The sequence below is a fragment of the Melopsittacus undulatus genome, chromosome 4 (assembly GCF_012275295.1).
Source record: "Melopsittacus undulatus isolate bMelUnd1 chromosome 4, bMelUnd1.mat.Z, whole genome shotgun sequence".
Lineage (NCBI taxonomy): Eukaryota > Metazoa > Chordata > Aves > Psittaciformes > Psittaculidae > Melopsittacus > Melopsittacus undulatus.
The window spans coordinates 57,347,444-57,366,274 of NC_047530.1; the positions used below are offsets into that span (position 1 = coordinate 57,347,444).

The 18,831-nt window shown below is 43.2% G+C and overlaps 1 protein-coding gene across 2 annotated transcripts; it reads left to right on the forward strand.

The window, feature by feature from the left end:
- Positions 1-10,589: 10,589 nt before the first annotated feature.
- Positions 10,590-17,239, forward strand: LDHA (lactate dehydrogenase A). Of its 2 annotated transcripts, none has more exons than XM_031052613.1 (8): positions 10,590-10,698; positions 12,197-12,328; positions 13,061-13,178; positions 13,942-14,115; positions 14,568-14,741; positions 15,555-15,672; positions 16,088-16,211; positions 16,448-17,239. In XM_031052613.1, the coding sequence occupies exons 2-8, from the start codon at positions 12,203-12,205 to the stop codon at positions 16,610-16,612; spliced, it is 999 nt and encodes a 332-aa protein (XP_030908473.1). In that variant the 5' UTR covers positions 10,590-10,698; positions 12,197-12,202; the 3' UTR covers positions 16,613-17,239. The 2 variants fall into 2 exon arrangements, with proteins under 2 accessions (XP_030908473.1, XP_005153343.1); XM_005153286.2 differs by having other exon boundaries at positions 10,599-10,698; positions 12,194-12,328.
- The last annotated feature ends 1,592 nt before the right edge of the window (positions 17,240-18,831 follow it).

Genomic DNA, 18,831 nt, shown 5'->3' on the forward strand with positions numbered 1-18,831 from the left:
CTTCTACAAACACCAAGCCCTACATTGACTATAGAATGTATAAAGCAGAAGTGATATACAACTAGGAAAAAGGATACAGAAAATATATGGAGATGAAATGTTCAGGAGAGCCAGTCTCTGGAAATCCAGCCCTTGTGCACATATGTGCACATACACACACAGAATCCATGACACTTTCCCAGCACCTCATGTTTTCATCATACTGTCATGTTTTAAATGGGTACCTGCACTGAGATACTGCCCCTTAAGGCCAGAGCTGCATAGGGTCTAGGGATATAAATGTGCCTAGATCAAATTATGAGAAGAACAACACAAGGTTGAAGATAGCCAATGAAAAAAGACACATATTGCACTTACCACCAGGGACACAGGCATGCTGTTCCTCCTGTTGTAAGGCTAAAGAATCAGATTCTGCAAGTATCAGGATTCCCCCTATAGGAGCTCAAAGTTAGGTGCTTGTTCCCTTTGGTAACATCCACCTCCTTAAACAAGACTCACCATAGCTTGCAAAACAATGAGGCCATGCCCTGCAAATGTTTGCTAAACATTTGTGCAATTCAATCCAAATGCAGGAACAGAGGTTCCACAAGCCAGAAACTCCACATTTGACACAGCACTATGAAAACAATTCATTGGCAGCCCATAGGCAAGTAGCAACCTTTCGTTCTCTATTTAAAATTAGAGTGAAAATAAAAAATCTGAATCGATAGAGATAAATGTCAGTATTTGTGTAATGTTCTTGAAAAACACAGTGCACTAAGACCAGCACCATATTTGGCAATCATTTTGCCTTACTCTGCTTCCATTTTCATTTCCCTGGTTTGTTCTGCCTCTTTGGCTGATGACTGTGCTGAGGAGAACTGCTGTGTGTTTTTACAGTGCCTGTGCTGCAAAGCTGTGGTCCCAACACACATATTCAGCTTGGCACCTGCATGAAGTAGATGAATGATTTCACTTTGGCTGTATATGGAGGCTGAGTCAAAAGACTACTGCATGTTAGCAATACAGGCTGCACTTTATTTTCCTTTAGAATCACTGCCAGAGTTCAGACCTCTGATACTGAGTCATGGTGCAGCATATCACATTTCAATTAAGAAACACAGACACTTAAAAGCATAATAGAAGAAAATTAAGACCACCAAAAAGAGAACAATCATCCACAGGTTTCTCTTGATCAGGCAATCTGTATCATATCCCCACAGTAATGTCTCCCGTCACTGATTTCCCCTTAACCCTGACCCACAGACTTTCTGTTAATTGATCACCTGTCCCCAGACAGAGTTCCATACCCTCCAGCCTATCCCTAACATAAAGGGCAACTCCCCCTCCCCTCCTAGCAAGCCTGTCTTTTCTAAAAAGCCTGTAACCTTCCATTCCAACACTCCAGTCAAAGGAGGCATCCCACCATGTTTCTGTGATGCCCATTATATCATAGCCCCATAGATGTGCCCACATCTCTAATTCCTCTTGTTTGTTCCCCATGCTACGGGCATTTGTATAGAGGCATTTGAGCAGAGCTCTAAATGAAGCCGGCCCACTGGCTGGAGTGACCTCAGGGCTCATATCTAACTTTGCTGTAAGTAGGATGAAGTATTCGGCACTAGCCCACAAACCTGGGCAAAACGCAAGCCACTGAACACCCACAGTGGCCAGCTAATATACAGCTACAACACATATAGATGATGGCACACATCCCTAACAGTCCAAGCTAGGAGAATTTAGTCCTTAGGGAAAGGACGGCTATTTTTTTTTTCTTTAGCTACCTTCTGCTTATAAAACTACACAGAACAAAATTAAAAAGCCTAGGGAGTAGAAGTTTCTAAGAAATAAGACAACAACAGCTCTCCCATACGGGATAGCTCCATGTCCACTCCAGCAGAACATTCTGATGGCAGTACCTATTATATACACAGTATTAAAAATCCCTACCTGGTAGCCTCTCAGTACAGCACCTGCCTTTCACAGTCATGCATGCCCACTCCCCACTTCCAAGGGCTCTGTGTTCACCCACTGAGCTACCAACAACCACCACAAAAACAAAGACCTAAAAGAGTACCTTGTGCAGAAACAGCCAACCTACTTTTCCCATCTGAGAACAGCGGAAGAGCTCAATCCTGTAACACAAGCCAAAGTCACCCCTCAGGACTGCTATCTTAGGGCTGCACCAGCACAGCTGCAGCTCTTTTAAAGAGCCTCAGGTGTGAACCAATTGTGGGCACTGAAATGAAAGCAGATGCTTGCCTACTTCCATTCTATTGCTAAGTTTGTGGAACTGCAAATTAAACTTCATCTTCCTTCTCCAAGGACCAGATAGTCATTTATGATATAATCATCTGCAGGCACACACATTTTCCATATTTACTGGGCATTATCTGAGAACACCAACATGAGATAGACTATGAGGCTGTTGTGGCATCCAGGCTCCAAAAGGAGACTACAAAACTAGAATGCAATTCTCTCTTGATCTCTGGCCTTCTCACTTCAGGCACAGAATTGGGTTTTATTCACAAGGACCCACAAAGAGCTACAGACACTAACCCATATGTTACAAGTTCCAGAAAACGTCAGGAGCTGTAAAAGTTCTGCATTATAGCACTGATATCTTCAATTAAAGCTTTGAAGAGAGGTATCCCAAATGCTGAAGTGCATCCTCCATGAAAACACAGACTGAACTGTTTTCAATGTCTAGGACTTCCTTGACCCTGTAACTTTATACTGCTAAAGCAAGAGCCTCCTTTTGTAGAGTCCCAACTGTGACACTCCCATCTCCTAAATGGATGAAAGAGATAAACGGACAAATTCACATCTTTGTTGTGCACTGTTTCTATAGAGCAGACAGGGCATTCACTCTGTGTGTCTGTAATGTTGGGATGTACTCATAGTTTTCGACAGTGCTTGCATAGCCCAGTAACTTCTCAGCCATAGGATGCTGAGTTTCCAGCAATGTAACTTGGAATTTTGATTCACAGAAATGAAAGTTTGGTCACAGTGATTTTTGGATGGGACAGAATATATAACCTGCTATAATTCTGAATACAAAGAGGATCAAACACGTAGATAAAGAACTGCAATGCTAGAAAAGTATCTCCCTCTGTAGGGGAGGCAATATTGTGTCATTGAAAGCTTGTCTTTGCAGGACTCTGTAGCTCCTTACCCTATGCTAACTGGCTTGTTGGCACGTGATGTGCTGAGTGGGGATCCTGGGGAAATCAAAACTGACAGCTGCAGAGTTAATGTGCATATTAAAATAAGGGCAAGGGGATCTCTGCTCCAGATGGAGTGCAGGGACATGCCTCTGACCTTTTGCTGCTAAATCTGCCTGCTCTCTTGGCTGGCAAGTAGCCAGGCAGCAGCCTGCAGCCCTCCTCCCATATCTCTCCAGCTCCTTACTGTAATTTATAGAAAGTCTCCACTTACTGCACTCAAGTACAGGTTAGGTAACAGTTACAGTTCTGCTACAGCCAGTTTAGAAGGCAGCAGCAAGGATGCAGTAATGGTTACACTCCTCCTGATGTTCAACAGGTTATGAACTGGATATTTTTGCGACTTTGTTAAGTGAAGACTGAACAGCAGCCCTTGTCCACGGGAGTTTTCCATCTCTCTGACCATGTGATTAATTTGGGCATCCCATTTCCTTCAGTTCCTAAGTAACTGGGTAAGTCGTCAGAGTTGCATCAGGGAAAAGGGTTTGGCTTGGAGAATCCTGCACAGTGACTCATACTTCCATGAGTAAGCTAGACAAATAAGCAAGCTAGCTTGCTTCTCTAAGTTTCCTCAGAGAAGTAAAGCAAAATCACATATTCTGCTTAGTCCAGCTATCTAAAGCAATGGTTTAGGAAGCTATTGCAAGAAAGACTTTTCTTCAGCTTTGTATTGAGAAAATCATTGCAAGAAATAGTTTTAATCTAGCTTTATCTATATCTAATTTATCTAACTGAATGCATAACCCATTGCTGTTGTACTTGCAAACATAACCACCCTTTTAAGGGGAAAAAGAAAAACCAGTGTAAGTTCCAAGTATTGAAACATGTCTGCTAGAAAATAGTCTGCAATCAAAATCATACATCTGACAAAAGGGCATTATGGAAATCTGGGATCTTCTGAAATTGACAATTATTTACACAGGTCTCCACATATATTACTAGTGCACATTGAAAAGTAGGTTGCAGAAACACACCGGTATAAATACCTGGAAATGAGAATTGCATCAACTAGCCCCTCCTCAACAATGAAAGCACAAAGAAAAAGAGGGTGTGAAACAGCAAAAGCACTGGATCTTTGTAGTACCAGCATCCTTACCATAACTTGCATACATGGAAGCAGCCAAGGAGAGGGACCAAGTATATGGACCATGGCCAACCAGTTATGTGCAGAGATACCTGTTAGTGCAAGCCAAGGTGAAACTCATCTTTTAGCTTTTAGTTTTCTTAGGAGGTCAGCTCAAAGGGATTGATGTGGCTATGCTGTCCAAATCTGAAGAACACAAAATATGGATTCTTATGGAGTAGGAACCAACTTCCTGTATCTTATGCCGATAAATATATCAAAATAGCAAGAATTCTGGCTCTGGGAGCTTTTATGATGTGGGAAATACAGCAGAATATACCAAACTTTTGATGCCAACCTCCATTTTGGAGTCCAGATCTTTCCTTCCTAATGCAGGAACGAAACCTCCATCATTTTCATTTTGCTTTATGAAGCTGAAGTGTTTCACAATTACCTAATCCCTACAGTACCACCATCAGGTTGGTTGATAAAGACCCTTCCCATTTTACAAAGGAGAAATGAAGCTGTTAAAGCTAGAGGGAGTTGTTTAGGCCTCAGAATATAAAAAAAAAAAGGAAAGACAGGTTTGAAACATGATATATCTATGTCTAGTGCCAGGCTTTTCCCTCACACATTGACATATGAAACCAAAGCCATTGATGATGTCAGAGCAAAAGCAGGATTGATCACGCTGGGAATAACACTTATGATTTTTAGGGGCAGGTTAGACCTCAAATCTCAGGTAAAGCAGAGAGATTCCACTAACCTTTCCAGGGCCATTCAGAATTAATGGTGCCTTTGGGTTACTGCTAACCTCCTAGCTGAGTTGTGGCTCATACAGCAAGTATGTGCAGGTCATGGTTTGGTGTCATTATTCACCCCAGCAGCACCATGAGATTTGGCTTAGTCTGTCATGAGTCAGGACCTGAGCAAATAGCAGATGTAGAAATTAAGTATCACCATATAAAATCTTTTGTGTATTAGCAATATTGAGAGAAATTTGGTAGCACTTTTATTGAAAATACCAAGACACACACATTGAACTCACCTTGTATAGCTGTCTCTGGACTTTACTTTTGTGACAAAGATTTAATCAGCATCTTATAGTTTAAAAACAAACACATTGTTTAATGAGAATGTGCATCGTTTCCCTCTGTTACCAAACAATGCCTGATCAAATGCCAGCTTTTCACTGCCCAGTGAAAGGGCCATTTGTAACTCCTGGAATGAAAACATAAATGTTTTCACATCCAGCAACTTCTTTGTTTTTCATGCTTAATCTTGGATGGCCACACACAGAGAGTAGCAGTCAGTTGTTCACTGTCCAAATGGAGACCAGTAACAAGTGGTGTCCCCCAGGGGTTGGTACAGGGACCAATCCTGTTCAACATCTTTGTCAGTGACATGGATAGTGGGATTGATGCACTCTCAGCAAGTTTGCTGATGACACCAAGCTGTGTGGTTCGGTTGATATGCTGGAGGAAAGGGGATGCCATCCAGAGGGACCTTGACACTCCTGAGAGGGGGGCCAATGTCTACCTCATGAAGTTCAGCCAAGCCAAGTGCAAGGTCCTACACCTGGATCAGGGCAATCCCAGGCACAGCTACAGGTTGGGCAGAGAAGAGATTCAGAGCAGCCCTGGGGAGGACTTCGGGGTGTTGTTCAATAAGAAAATTAACATGAACCAGCAGTGCGCACTCACAGTCCAGAAAGCCAACTGTATCCTGGGCTGCATCAAAAGGAGCGTGACCAGCAGGTCAAAGGAGGTGATCCTGCCCCTCTACTCTGCTCTTGTGAGACCTCACTTGGAGTATTGTGTGCAGTTCTGGTGTCCTCAACTTAAGAAGGACATGGAACTGTTGGAACAAGTCCAGAGGAGGCCACGAGGATGATCAGGGGACTGGAGCACCTCCCATAAGAAAATAAGCTCAGAAAGTTGGGGCTGTTCAGCCTAGAGAAGAGAAGGCTGCAAGGAGACCTCAGAGCAGCCTTCCAGTATCTGAAGGGGTCTGGAGAGGGACTCTTCATCAGGGACTGTAGTGGTAGGACAGGGGGTAATGGGTTCAAACTTAAACTGGGGAAGTTTAGATTAGATATAAGGAAGAAATTCTTTACTGTGAGGGTAGTGAGGCATCGGAACAGGTTGACCAAAGAAGTGGTAAATGCTCCATCCCTGGAAGTGTTCAAGGCCAGGTTGAACAGAGCCTTGGGCAACATGGTCTAGTGTGAGGTGTCTTTGCCCATGGCAGGGGGGTTGGAAAGAGGTGGTCTTAAGTTCCTTTCTAACCCTAACTGTTCTATGATTCTATGGCTCTGTGAAAGCTAATATGAAAAAGAAGGCACGCAGCCTGAAGAAGGACCAAGCTTCCCCAGAGAGACCCTGTCACATTTCAGACATTCCCATCACTCTATCAACACCACCTCCTACCTGCAATGAAAGGGAGCAGTGGAAAAAGAAGAGGAAGAATAAAACTCCTTATGCATACAAGTGAGGAAAGTCAGCCCCATCCCTACAGTCAAATTCAACCACTTAAAAGAAATCTATACAGACCTGGCCTCCATCTTCTAAGTGCAAGAAAAATGCCCTTAATTTACCCACCGAGTTCTGTTTGTGTTGTTATGAGCCTTCTCTGATTGAAGCTCTCCCAGGCAGAAAATCAATGTCAATCATGCCACATGACTGCTCTCCTGAGCATCTACTGCTGCTATTAAGATCACAAAGGACACATAAAAGGAAAATTTGGCAGCTGCAGCCTTCTTCAAAGCACAAAACTGGGAGAAGAGGCTGATACACCAGAAGGCTGTGCTACCATACAGAAAGACCTGGACAGGCTGAATTGTTGAGCAGAGAGTTGAGCAAAGAGGAGCCTGATGGAGTTAACAAAGGCAAGTGCAGGGCCCTGAACCTGGGTAAGAGTAACCCCATACACCAGTACATGTTAGGCATTAATCTGCTGGAAAGCAATGCTGCAGAGAAAGACCTGGGAGTCCTGATGGCTAAATTAAACATGAGCCAGCCATATGCCTAGGAGGCCAACAGTGCCATGGGCTGCATTAGGAAGGAAGATTGCTGCTAGCAGGTTGAGGGAAGTGATCCTTCTCCTTTGCTCTGCCTGGGTGAGCCAGCATCTGGAATACTGTGTCCAGTTCTGAGCTCCTCAGTATGAGAAAGACAAGGAACTACCAGAGAGGGTCCAGCAGAGGACTACAAACATAATTAGGGGATTAGAGCATCCCTCTTATAAGAAAAAGTTGAAAGAGCTGAGCCTATTTAGCATGGAGAAGAAACGACAGAGATCTTACCAATGCATACAAATATCTTAAGGGCAGGCACAAAGAGGGTGGAGCCAGCCTCTTTTCAGTGGTGCCCAGTGACAAAATAAGGGGCAATGGGCACAAACTGAAACACAGGACATTCCATCTGAATGTGAGGAAGAACATCTTTGAGGGTGACAGAGCACTGCAACAGGCTGCCCAGAGAGGCTGTGGAGTCTCCTTCTCTGGAGATAATCAAAACCTGTCTGGACACGATTCCATGCAACCTGGTGTAGATGAATCTGCTTTGGTGGGGGAGGCTGGTGATCTCCAGAGGTCCCTTCCAACCCCAACCATTCTGTGATTCTGCGTGATTCTGTGAAAATACCACTTGCTCTACATTAGTTAAATGTTTTAAAAATGCTCATTAATCTATCCAACCAGTTGTGGCTTAGAAGCCTCTTATTTTACATTTAAACTCTTCAGAAGTAAAATATGTTAGAGGAAGAAAATATTTCTTCTTAATCATCATTCCTGTCGAATGTTCATGTTCTGTCCTGCCAGATGCCTGGAACCCAAACTCTGGATGAAATGTTTAGTCCCATTCATACAAAGCCACTGTAAATACAGGTTCCTGGGATGCAAAATTAAACTTCCTAATCCATCCTTGAGAATTCTGATACAAGATCTCAGTGAACCCAGCATAACACAGAATGACAGAACTAAGTTATAGGGCTTCCTTTTATTCTGCAATCATGCGGTGTTAGGCCTACTCAGCATCCACCTGCACTTTCCCTTCCTTAGGTCTTCTATTTCATGACATGTCTCACAAGCATCACTCATACCTCAAGCTGAAGCAGGACACAAAACACTTCTAGCTTTTCAGCCGATGGGTCATTATATTTAATTCCCTTTGGGGGAAGTGCTGATGGTTATAATAAGAACCAAAATTCTTTATTTTTCTGACATGTTTCATACAAACCTCCTTATTCTATGTTTAAAGATTTTTTTAGATGTTTTCTCACGTTTGTTTTGGTTTCTTTTGTTTTGCCAAAGGACTGTCAAAGAAATGATGAGACTTTGGGCTACCATTCCTGTCAGATCACCACAGCAGAAAGGAACTGTCACTGGGATAGGCTGTGACAAGGTGTTAGCATGCCTTAAATAGAAGCATAAACTTCCTTCAGCTGTAAAGCAGAGTTTGGTAGATAAGTACAAGCCTTAGGTGTGATGAAATATATCTATCCTCACACCATCTGCTCTGGTCTAGCATGACCAAGGACCTTGTTTTATACTTGCATGCACTGTGATTTTGGATGAGGTCTGAGGAGATCAGGACCGCCATGGCAAACGCCTCATGGGTAAATTAGATAAATCTAATGATTAAGAAGTACACTATCTAAAGTGACTTTAGAAGACGGAAAAGACATCCCAATCAAAACAAAAATGGAAAGGCTGATATGGGAAGAGGAAGACAAAGGAATTAAAGGAAGGCCTTCTGCCATAGCAGGATAAGAACATCAAAAGTCAAGTACATCCTAGAAACTGCAATAGATACTGACAAAAATCAGCTAGAGTCAGAATCCCTGAAGGATACTAAGACAAACATCACAAAGGTACCACAGCTACACTAAATAATAAATAAACTAAAAAACCACAAACAAACAAACAAACAAAACAGTGAGATCACTGTAAAACAAGGATGAGAAAATAAAGCTAACTCAGCTACTCACACATAATGCTTCCTGATTTTCATTAAGAATGAGCATGTTAATCCATGAAGATGGGATGCCTAAGGGAATGCGTAGAAGGGAGAAACTGATATAAGATAATAACTGAACACAGCCACTTGGCGAGCAAAACTTGGCAGTCTATCTCCTGTGCTCCAACCAGAGGAACCAGTCAGTCTCAGTCGCAGACCAGTGATGCACAGTAAACCACAAACCCAGGTAGGTGCAAAGACTGAAAGCGAATTTACTGACCTGAGGGCATTACCACAAGAGCAAGGAACAGCAAGCGTTTAAGAAGTGAGGCACAGTGAAGTGGGTTGGGCCTGTGCTCTTTATGTCTGCGCAGTTCTTCAGGAAAGCTTGCAATGGGAAGTTTAACTACAAACGTGAAATTCAATGAATAGAAGGGTAAAAGGTTGCATGGGTTTACTAAAAGCTGGTTTTGTGAGACAAGCCTGTAGCATGGTACACAGCTGTAACTTCATGGTTACATGGTACACAGCTGTAACTTCATGGTTACATGCTACACAACTGTAACTTCATGGTTACATGGTACACAGCTGTAACTTCATGGTTACATGGTACACAGCTGTAACTTCACACATCCAGGAAATACTAAAACTATTTTTACTCTTTGTTGGTATCCTAGCAAGAAGCAAACTGGGAAGGACTTGGCTTTGCTAACCAACCACAGGGGGATGAATTGTGGCGTGACTGAAAATAGCGAGTTCAGTCACCGTATTTCCAGTACTGACAGGAAAACATGAGTGTTCCTGTCTGAGGCACCACTGACAAGACTGTCTGAAACACTGCATGCAGCCAACTCCTTCAAGATCACACATTCAAATGGAAAGAGTCCCATAGAAAGGACATCCCAATACCTGTCTCATGAAGGCTGAAAAGGTTTAGCTTATGTAACTTGACAATGACTGGGAATAGGATATGTAAATAAATGGAAAGGGCAAGTAACACCAGAGAAGGTTTTCCTGTAACAAAACGCCAAGCATCTATAGATTTGAATGGAAACCAGAAGCAGTTTTCTAGCCACCACTACCCAGAACCCAAAGGCTTGTGGCGGTGCTGAGGAGGAAGAAGCACAAGGTTTGCCACCCTCTGCTTGGTATGAGCCCACCTAAAAGCCCCTTGAGGCCCTCGCCTCAGTTTCCCCTCAGGGTGCCGACAGCTCCGGGCAGAACATTCCAGAGCAGTCCCTAACGGGCCGAACGCTCCCGTCCCCCTCACCTCACACATCCCCCGCCCCTTTCCCTGCTCCTGTGCCCGCCCGACACAACTTCCCCTCTGCTCTCTCCACCCCTACGTGTCTGCGGGCACGTCTCCACAGCGGCTCCCCGCCCGCTGAACGTCAGCCGCCCGGCCCCTATTTAAGGCTGCGGCCGGCTCCCCGCCCCGCCGCTGCAGCCATCGACGTGTGCTTGGGGCCGCTCGGTAGGTGCGGGCGTGTTCTGTGGGTTACGGTGGGGAGGAGAGCGAGTGCTTGAGGCGCAGGAGTGAAGGGGGATGTGGGAGCTGCTGCCTCACATCCTCCGGGGGGGACGGGGGGACTCACCCCAGCAGGAGGGTCGGCTCCGCCGAGTTTCCCCCGGCTGAAGCGCTCCGGGCCTTGGGCTTAATGCCGGCGCCGTGTTGGGTGCGGCGTGGGGAGGTGCCGCGTCCTGCTCGGCCTTGTGCAACACCCGTGATTGCCACGCATCTCTTCCCCCATATCCGTGGGGTTGCATTGCTTCCCGATCCCCTTCTGGTATCCGTTGCTACCCGTAATCGAGAGTGCTTCTGCAAAGGAAGTGCCGCTTGCGTTTGGAATATGCACCCCTGCTCCTGGCTCTCTTCTAACCTGCTTCTTTCAGGACTGTTCTAAATGCCTAAAGTTTCTAGTGCCAAGTGTAACTGAGAGATGCCCGAGTGTGCTTCTTTGCCAGACCTGCATACCAATGTACTTAAAGTGCAAGGGGAGAACTCGGCACATGGAGAGCGTGTGCACTATAGTGGGCCATGCTTAAGGAGCCTTCTGCAGCCGAACATTGATGTTGGTGTTGCATGTTGGTTAGATTCTCCTAAATATGGGCACTGGTGTTTCCAACCCCATGCCCCAACCTGTCCTTCTGCCCCAGCTCACAGCCTTTAACTGCTCTGCCAACGCTGCCTTTTGTGCTCAGAACGAGCTGCTGCTTGTTCACACTAACTTGAGAATCACGTTGTGGCTGTACTTGCATCAATCTGTGAGGCTGCCGCTGCCTCCAGCTCTTCCTGGCAAGGCAGAAGCTGTGCTGCTGCCAGCACCATCCGGGAAAGCACCGTGCAGTCTCCTGCAGGGAGCCTGATGTGAAGGCTCTATACTCCATCTCCATTGTGCCATTTCAGCACACACGTGGCTGTCGGATCAGAACCCGTGTAACTGCTGGTCGCTAAAAAGTAATTGAGGATGGGAGAGATGGTAACGCAAGACTACAGTTGCTTTAAAACAAATTCATAAGTGTTGACTTTGAGGATCATGCTGTACTTAAAAAGGGCTTGCCTAAGTGTTGAACAGCTTCACCTCAGGAAGGGCTTCAGGGCAGAGAGTACTGGTTTTTCAGGGCAGGAGAATGCAGACTGCCAGACCATGCTGTGCTTAGTTCTAAAATGGCTTCCTGTACCTAAATGTAATATGGATGATCATTTAAAACATTCCACTGATGCGGCTGGAGTGCCACCCAGCTATATAATCAGTGGTTCTCAGGCTGTGAAAGGGAAAGCTACAGTGAGCTTAAACAGTGCATTGTCATTAATAATTAATTTTTTCAATCATTTTTCACTACTGCTAGAGAGTTCAGGCATGTGATGTATATCCATTTTCTTATATCCTGGAACAAAATCCATCTTTATACTCTGACATCAGTAAAAGCTTCAGAACTTAAGAAATAATCTGTTGCTTTCCTGTCAGCAGTGCACCATGTCTCTCAAGGATCAGCTCATCCACAATGTCCACAAGCAGGAGCAGAGTCATGCCCACAATAAGATCAGTGTGGTTGGTGTGGGGGCAGTTGGAATGGCCTGTGCTATCAGTATCCTGATGAAGGTAAGCATCAAGCTTAGCAGCACAGTTGTGACTGAGGCCTAAAAGAGAGGCAAAAAGTAATCTCCCTTGTTAGACAAACTGGGCTAGCACACCAGGTGAACTTCCAGCTGTACATTCCTTTGAACCTGAAATGAAGCAGCAGCCATTAAGCAACTGACAGAGAACAAACCTTGTAAACCAAGTTTACTCCAGTATAAGACAGAACATGCTTATGTATCATTTTGACTTAAGAGCTGCATTTGCCTTTAAATGACTTCCATGCTCTGTCCTAAGTAAGAGTCCTCTAGCACTCTAACCATACAAAAGGATTAAGAACTGATAAGTCATTTTGTCTAAAGCAGAGTGTGCAGTTTGCCAGGCAGACAGGAAAATTGTCCTAGACACTCTGAATGACTTGTCCTCTGCATTGCATTATGTTGAAAATGCTGTGGTTAACACCAGTCTTGATTTTCTTAACTGCGAAATAGGTTGCTTATGAACAGCTATATAATTATTCTTCATTATTGCCCTGCTAAGTTGTAGAAGTATTCCACAAAAAATATGGGTTTGAAAAGTACAAAACTAACTCTACAAAGTAGACTAAAGTACTCTGGGAGCAAGTAAGATGTTACAGATAAGCAAAATTGCTTAAATAGATCACTGTTTTTAAAGCAATTGTAACTTCACAGTTTACGAATTGGGTACTTCTGCTCAGAGGCAATAAACTTGCTATTTAATCTTGGTCTCTCATAGGACTTAGCTGATGAACTTGCCCTTGTTGATGTTGTGGAGGACAAGCTCAGAGGAGAGATGCTGGATCTCCAGCATGGCAGCCTCTTCCTTAGGACGCCAAAGATTGTCTCTGGCAAAGGCAAGTAGTTGGCTCCAATGTGCTTAGTATTTCCAAATGGAGATAGCCACTTCAGATCTCAAACTGGTCATCCCAGTCCAGCACTTAGCCTGTCATCATGACTGTTAGGAGGAAAGCTCATTTATTTCTTCTCCTGCAGAAGTATTACTCAGCTGACATTGTTTCCTGTACCTTAAGGCCAGTCCAACTAGGAATCCTCTTCCAGAGCTCACCACTTGGTACAGAAGGATGAATTTCTTAAGTACTCCTGCACCTTTGAGAATTTTATTTCACAGCCAGTTAGCCTCTGAATGCATTACTGCTTGTGTCTTGGCTACACATTTCTGATCAGTTTACTGGAAAACTGACTAGGGCAAATGCTATTCACCTCATACCCAAGTTAATGTGCAGCTACAGTGTCCACAGGTAGTAGGTTACAAGGGCAGAGCTGCCTTCCTCTTCTACCCAGCAGCTTGCACTGGATGCTATCCTGATGGCTACCCCTATACTCATCTATGTCTGAGAAATAGTGGAATGCCACTGCCACATTCTGCATGTTAAGATTTTGAAGTGCCCTTAAGGTTGCCATTTATGCTAATGAGCCATAGCCTTCTACAGGAAAATTCCTGTAGAAGCAAAGTCTAGGGTAACGGTTATCAAGAGAAGTTTCACACTCTCAAACTTGAGAATTTTAGATGGGCATTGATACTAAAAGGAACCACAAACTCTTGTTCTGAACCATGTGCAGAAAGAGGTCATGTTTGACGTAGCCTGTTGTCTGCAGATTACAGTGTGACTGCACACTCCAAGCTGGTCATCGTCACTGCTGGTGCCCGTCAGCAAGAAGGAGAGAGCCGCCTTAATTTGGTCCAGCGCAACGTGAATATCTTCAAATTCATCATTCCCAATGTTGTTAAATACAGTCCTGACTGCAAGCTGCTTATTGTCTCAAACCCAGGTTTGTCTTGTGTTGCCTTAATAAAAGGATTTGGCTTACAGAAGTGTTTTATTCAGTAAGGTGGCATTAGTATACTAATATGACCAAGAATAGGCGTTTAGAAAATATTTCTGTGGTGTAGCAGGAAGTGTCATCTTCCCTCTCTACACTCAGCAAGCTCTGGTCATCTGAGAAATGAAATTCCCTCCTGCTTGGGTCTTCTTTTGCTTTTAAGTGTTAGCACGGAACACAGTAAGGGGCACTGATAATTGCATGCACAGCATTAATAGCCCCTCAATTCTGCCTTGAAAACAGTCGTTATGTTAGCTCACTGTAGGGTCTGGCTGTGTGCTTTGCTTTATGCTATGTTCAGCATAACTAGCATGCAGATAAAATCGCTAAAGATGAATGGAAGATAGCAGCCTAGTTATCAAACTGAGTGGCATTTGTTATCTTTTCTGTTCTACTTACAGTGGATATTTTGACCTATGTGGCCTGGAAGATCAGTGGCTTTCCTAAACACCGTGTTATTGGTAGTGGCTGCAATTTGGACTCTGCCCGTTTCCGCCACCTCATGGGAGAAAGACTGGGCATCCATCCTCTGAGCTGTCATGGATGGATTATTGGAGAGCATGGAGATTCCAGTGGTAAGGGTGAAATCTGCCTGTTTCATGTAATTTTTTTCCCTGATACTTTGTTTGCAAGAAAGATCTCTACAAGCTACAGCAAAATGTTGCCCAAACCTTTGCACTACAGCACCTTAAAATTGCAAGTCTTGCTTTAAGTCTTCTGCTGCATAGAGTAACCTTAGATGGTCTACATTTGACCCAGGTTTCTCTACTTGGAAAAGGTCGTAACTGTAATGTGAGGAGGCTTATAAGTTCTAGGCCAAGTTGTTCCCATAACTCTCAAAAAAAAAAAAAAGGCAAGAGGGTAAAGGTCTGTGCAAGGCACTCCCAGAAATCTCCACTGGACCTACTGGTAGTCACTCAGTTGTCCTTACTGGCATCTCTTGATTACTTCAAAACTATATATAGGAAATGAAGTGCAGAGGCAAGTCTAGAGGACAGCAGGATGTGCAACTTTATCCTTGCTTAACCCATACTTTCTCTAGCAGCACCAGGGCAGTACTGTCTGCTTCCTCACACTCGGGACTCATTTGGAATCAATTCTTATTTTGAGAAACCTCTGCAAAATACAGAGGTCCTTTATTGTCATTTTAGTTCAGGTTGCCTGGGCATTTTGCCTTAAAAAAGGTGCGTTCAAACCTTTTGACATCATATATAAAGATGTTCATACGCTCCTAGGTTCTCAGCCTGCAGCTGGCCTCATAGGTCACTATACTTGAAGTTAAAATCATAGTGATGTGCATTGCAGATTAATCCAACTACATCTTTTGTTGTTGAGGACAACAAAACTAAGTTTTCTTCTGAGATAATTAATGTATGTGCAACTCCCAGTACCTGTCTGGAGTGGAGTGAATGTTGCTGGTGTGTCCCTGAAGGCTCTTCATCCAGACCTGGGAACTGATGCAGACAAGGAACACTGGAAGGAGGTCCACAAGCAGGTGGTGGACAGGTAAATACTTTTTTTTTTCTTAAAAAACAAGAAGCAATTCTAATGAGCTCTAGCATCTCTGAACTGCAGTGTCCATATCTGGATTCGTAAACACTGTAGTAGCCCAAAACAAATCCGAAGATGTAGACACAGTAGATATTGAACTAGTATTTTAAGGAATAATGCAGATTTAGCAGAGTTAATTTTTTTACTGTTAATGAACTTTAGGAAAGTGATTTAATTTCCAAGTTTTCTATGTAACTGCAGGTAGTATAAAATTAAAACAGGATCCTTTGTCTTCATTTTAGTTCTGTCAGCAAATCAACCAAGTTTCTGACGTCTTCAGATTGATTAAGGCCTCTCCAAAAGCCCTTCTTACAAACTTTCAGTATTGCAGTTGATGGTACTTGTTTAATGAGTAGCTTTGTCTCCACAGTGCCTACGAGGTCATCAAACTGAAGGGGTACACGTCATGGGCTATTGGCCTTTCTGTGGCAGATCTAGCTGAAACTATTATGAAGAATTTGAGAAGAGTGCACCCGATTTCTACAGTTGTTAAGGTAAGCAGCCCCCTTATGGTAACTTCTGTCTCATTGAAAACTAAACCTTGGGAATTCTGAAGAACAGTGATCACTTTCCACTTTAATTTCAACTAAATTTGAGTTTTTCTGATAGGATATTCTGTAAAATACACACATACACAGCCTAGCCTAACTGTCCTTACTTCCTTTGATAGGATATTCTGTAAAATACACACATACACAGCCTAGCCTAACTGTCCTTACTTCCTTTTCAGGGCATGCATGGAATAAAAGATGATGTCTTCCTGAGCGTTCCTTGCGTACTAGGCAACACTGGCATCACTGATGTAGTGAAGATGATCCTAAAACCTGAGGAAGAGGACAAATTAAGGAAGAGTGCAGATACACTCTGGGGGATCCAAAAGGAATTACAGTTTTGAATCTGCCCACTCTCTGTTCACTCTCTGCAGTTTAACAGGTTAAGTGGTTTGTGTTATGTTGCACTCTCCAAGTAGGTCAAGTCTTTCAATGTACGTATCTCAACTAGAACACACAAAAAGCTGAAATCTGGACAAATGAGTTTCCTGAAGGATAGCATTAGGAAACTGTTCTAGGGTTTTCCCTGTTCACAGACACCCATGTTCTTAGCCAGAGCTAGATAACCTAGTCAGTCTTGTACAGTGATACAGTATGACAAATCCAGCATTCAAAGCAGCACTGCCTGGAAAAGCCCCTGCCTTTTCCTCATGTCGCTTAATGTTGCTTCAGAACAGTAAGTAACTAATTATTACACAATGTGAAACCAAAGACTATTTTCTTGCAGTTAAAGGATTGTCAAGCCAATTGACCAACCTTCTCTGCCAGCTAAATAGCTTAAATATTTCACTGTTGGTAGGTCCAAATATATTTTCCTAACACTGCTTTGGAATTTGTGTACAATTTTTTGTAGTGAATCTTATTTTTGTTTACTGTATCAGCCTAGTTGTAAGTCTGTCTCCTGAGCATGTTTAAGGTTTCTGTGTGCAACACGACAGTGACTGTCCAACACCAAATAAACCACAAACTTATTTCTGTGTCCTTTTTTTCCTTTATGGCCCTTTGTCTCCAAAATGCATGTATCTAAATCAAACAATTCCATTTCTTCAGTCACAGTAACTCAAACCTCACCTGTGTAAGTATGTTTTGTGTACAGGTACTCAGTTGCAGGCTCCAGCTCACATATTTATGCTATGAGCTTTCTTAACAGACTCAAAGTAGCAATGAAGAAAACTAACAGAAGTATTTAAATACTTGGAACTTAAACTTGATTTCCATCTTAATACAAAGGAAACAGGCTCTATTGACAGTGTTAGGGGAGTGGAGAAATAATACAATTAAAGCAAGTGTCTTCCTTACATGTACATGCAAAAATGCATATAAGAAGAAATCTCTCCCTGTCAAGTACTTAACATCTACAGAATGTTAGCTTGCTGCATCTCCTCTGCAGTTGTAGCCAGGCACAGAAAACGGTAACCAGAGTTACTCCTCAAAGCCCACAGAAAGTTAGAGGTGATTGATTTTTTTTCCTCATCAGTAATATATTTTAAAACATATTTTGTTATACTGAAGAGGGAAAGGCCTTATTCTTAGTTTTTTTCTAACATTAGGCCACATCATGTATAACCTGATTAAGTCCCAGGTAGTTTGTTTTTTTTGTTTGTTTCCCAGAACAAAGAATTTCAGAGCAAGCTCAAACTGCTAATGAAGCAACTTCAGTAACGAAAAGCTGTAGCTATTATTCTGCTTTCTCTTGTATCCGTGTGACCAAAATGATAGCACCTAGAAAGAGTACATAGCAAGTGGCTATGAATAATCATGTTTCATGCAGGTGACAGAAACATGTCATGAAGCCATTTTCAAAGCTTTCAGAAGATCCCCAGGACTTAGATTTTTTTACTAACCCATGTTTTTAATAAGAACTCCAACCTTTTCAGATCCAGTGGTAACATGACAACCACTCAGTTTTGAGCCTCAGTGATTACTGCACTTCAGTTTTCAAGCTAGCTTTGCTGTGGCAGCCTACAAAGGCAAACAGAAAAGGACAACAGCATGCTGTTGAGGTGACAAGAGCAGCACCATGAATCCCTACAGCACTTCATGCTGGGAGATGCTCTGTGCAACATAGCTTCTTTTGCAGACAGTGCAGTGTTTAATTACCAGGCTTGTCACTACACAGTCTGTCCCAGCAAACAGCCCAAACCCATGCTTCCTGTGACATGCTGGTGTATTGTGTTTTCTGCCTTGCAAATACTGTAGCAGCCTATCTTCTGCCTAGCATTTTCAAGTGGAAAAATGCAACATACTTTGAGGCGTCTTAACACACCATAAGGTATACTCCACAATGACCATGATATGATGGGTAGACTAGGCAAGTCAATACAACAGTTACTAAGCTCACTTCAAACAATCCCTGGATGTCAACAGCTAGGTCAAATAGGAGGGCCTTGAAATTTCAAATTTTCTGCTTTCACTGGTCATAATGGTGAGGTACACTGAAACCTGAATTCTTCCAGTTCAGGACACTGAAATGTCTTCCAAGTCTCAGAAGTAAAGTGAAAGTATGGTTATGCTGACACTGCATAAGCCAGGCCTTGTTTGTAAAGAAAGTGCATTGTACACA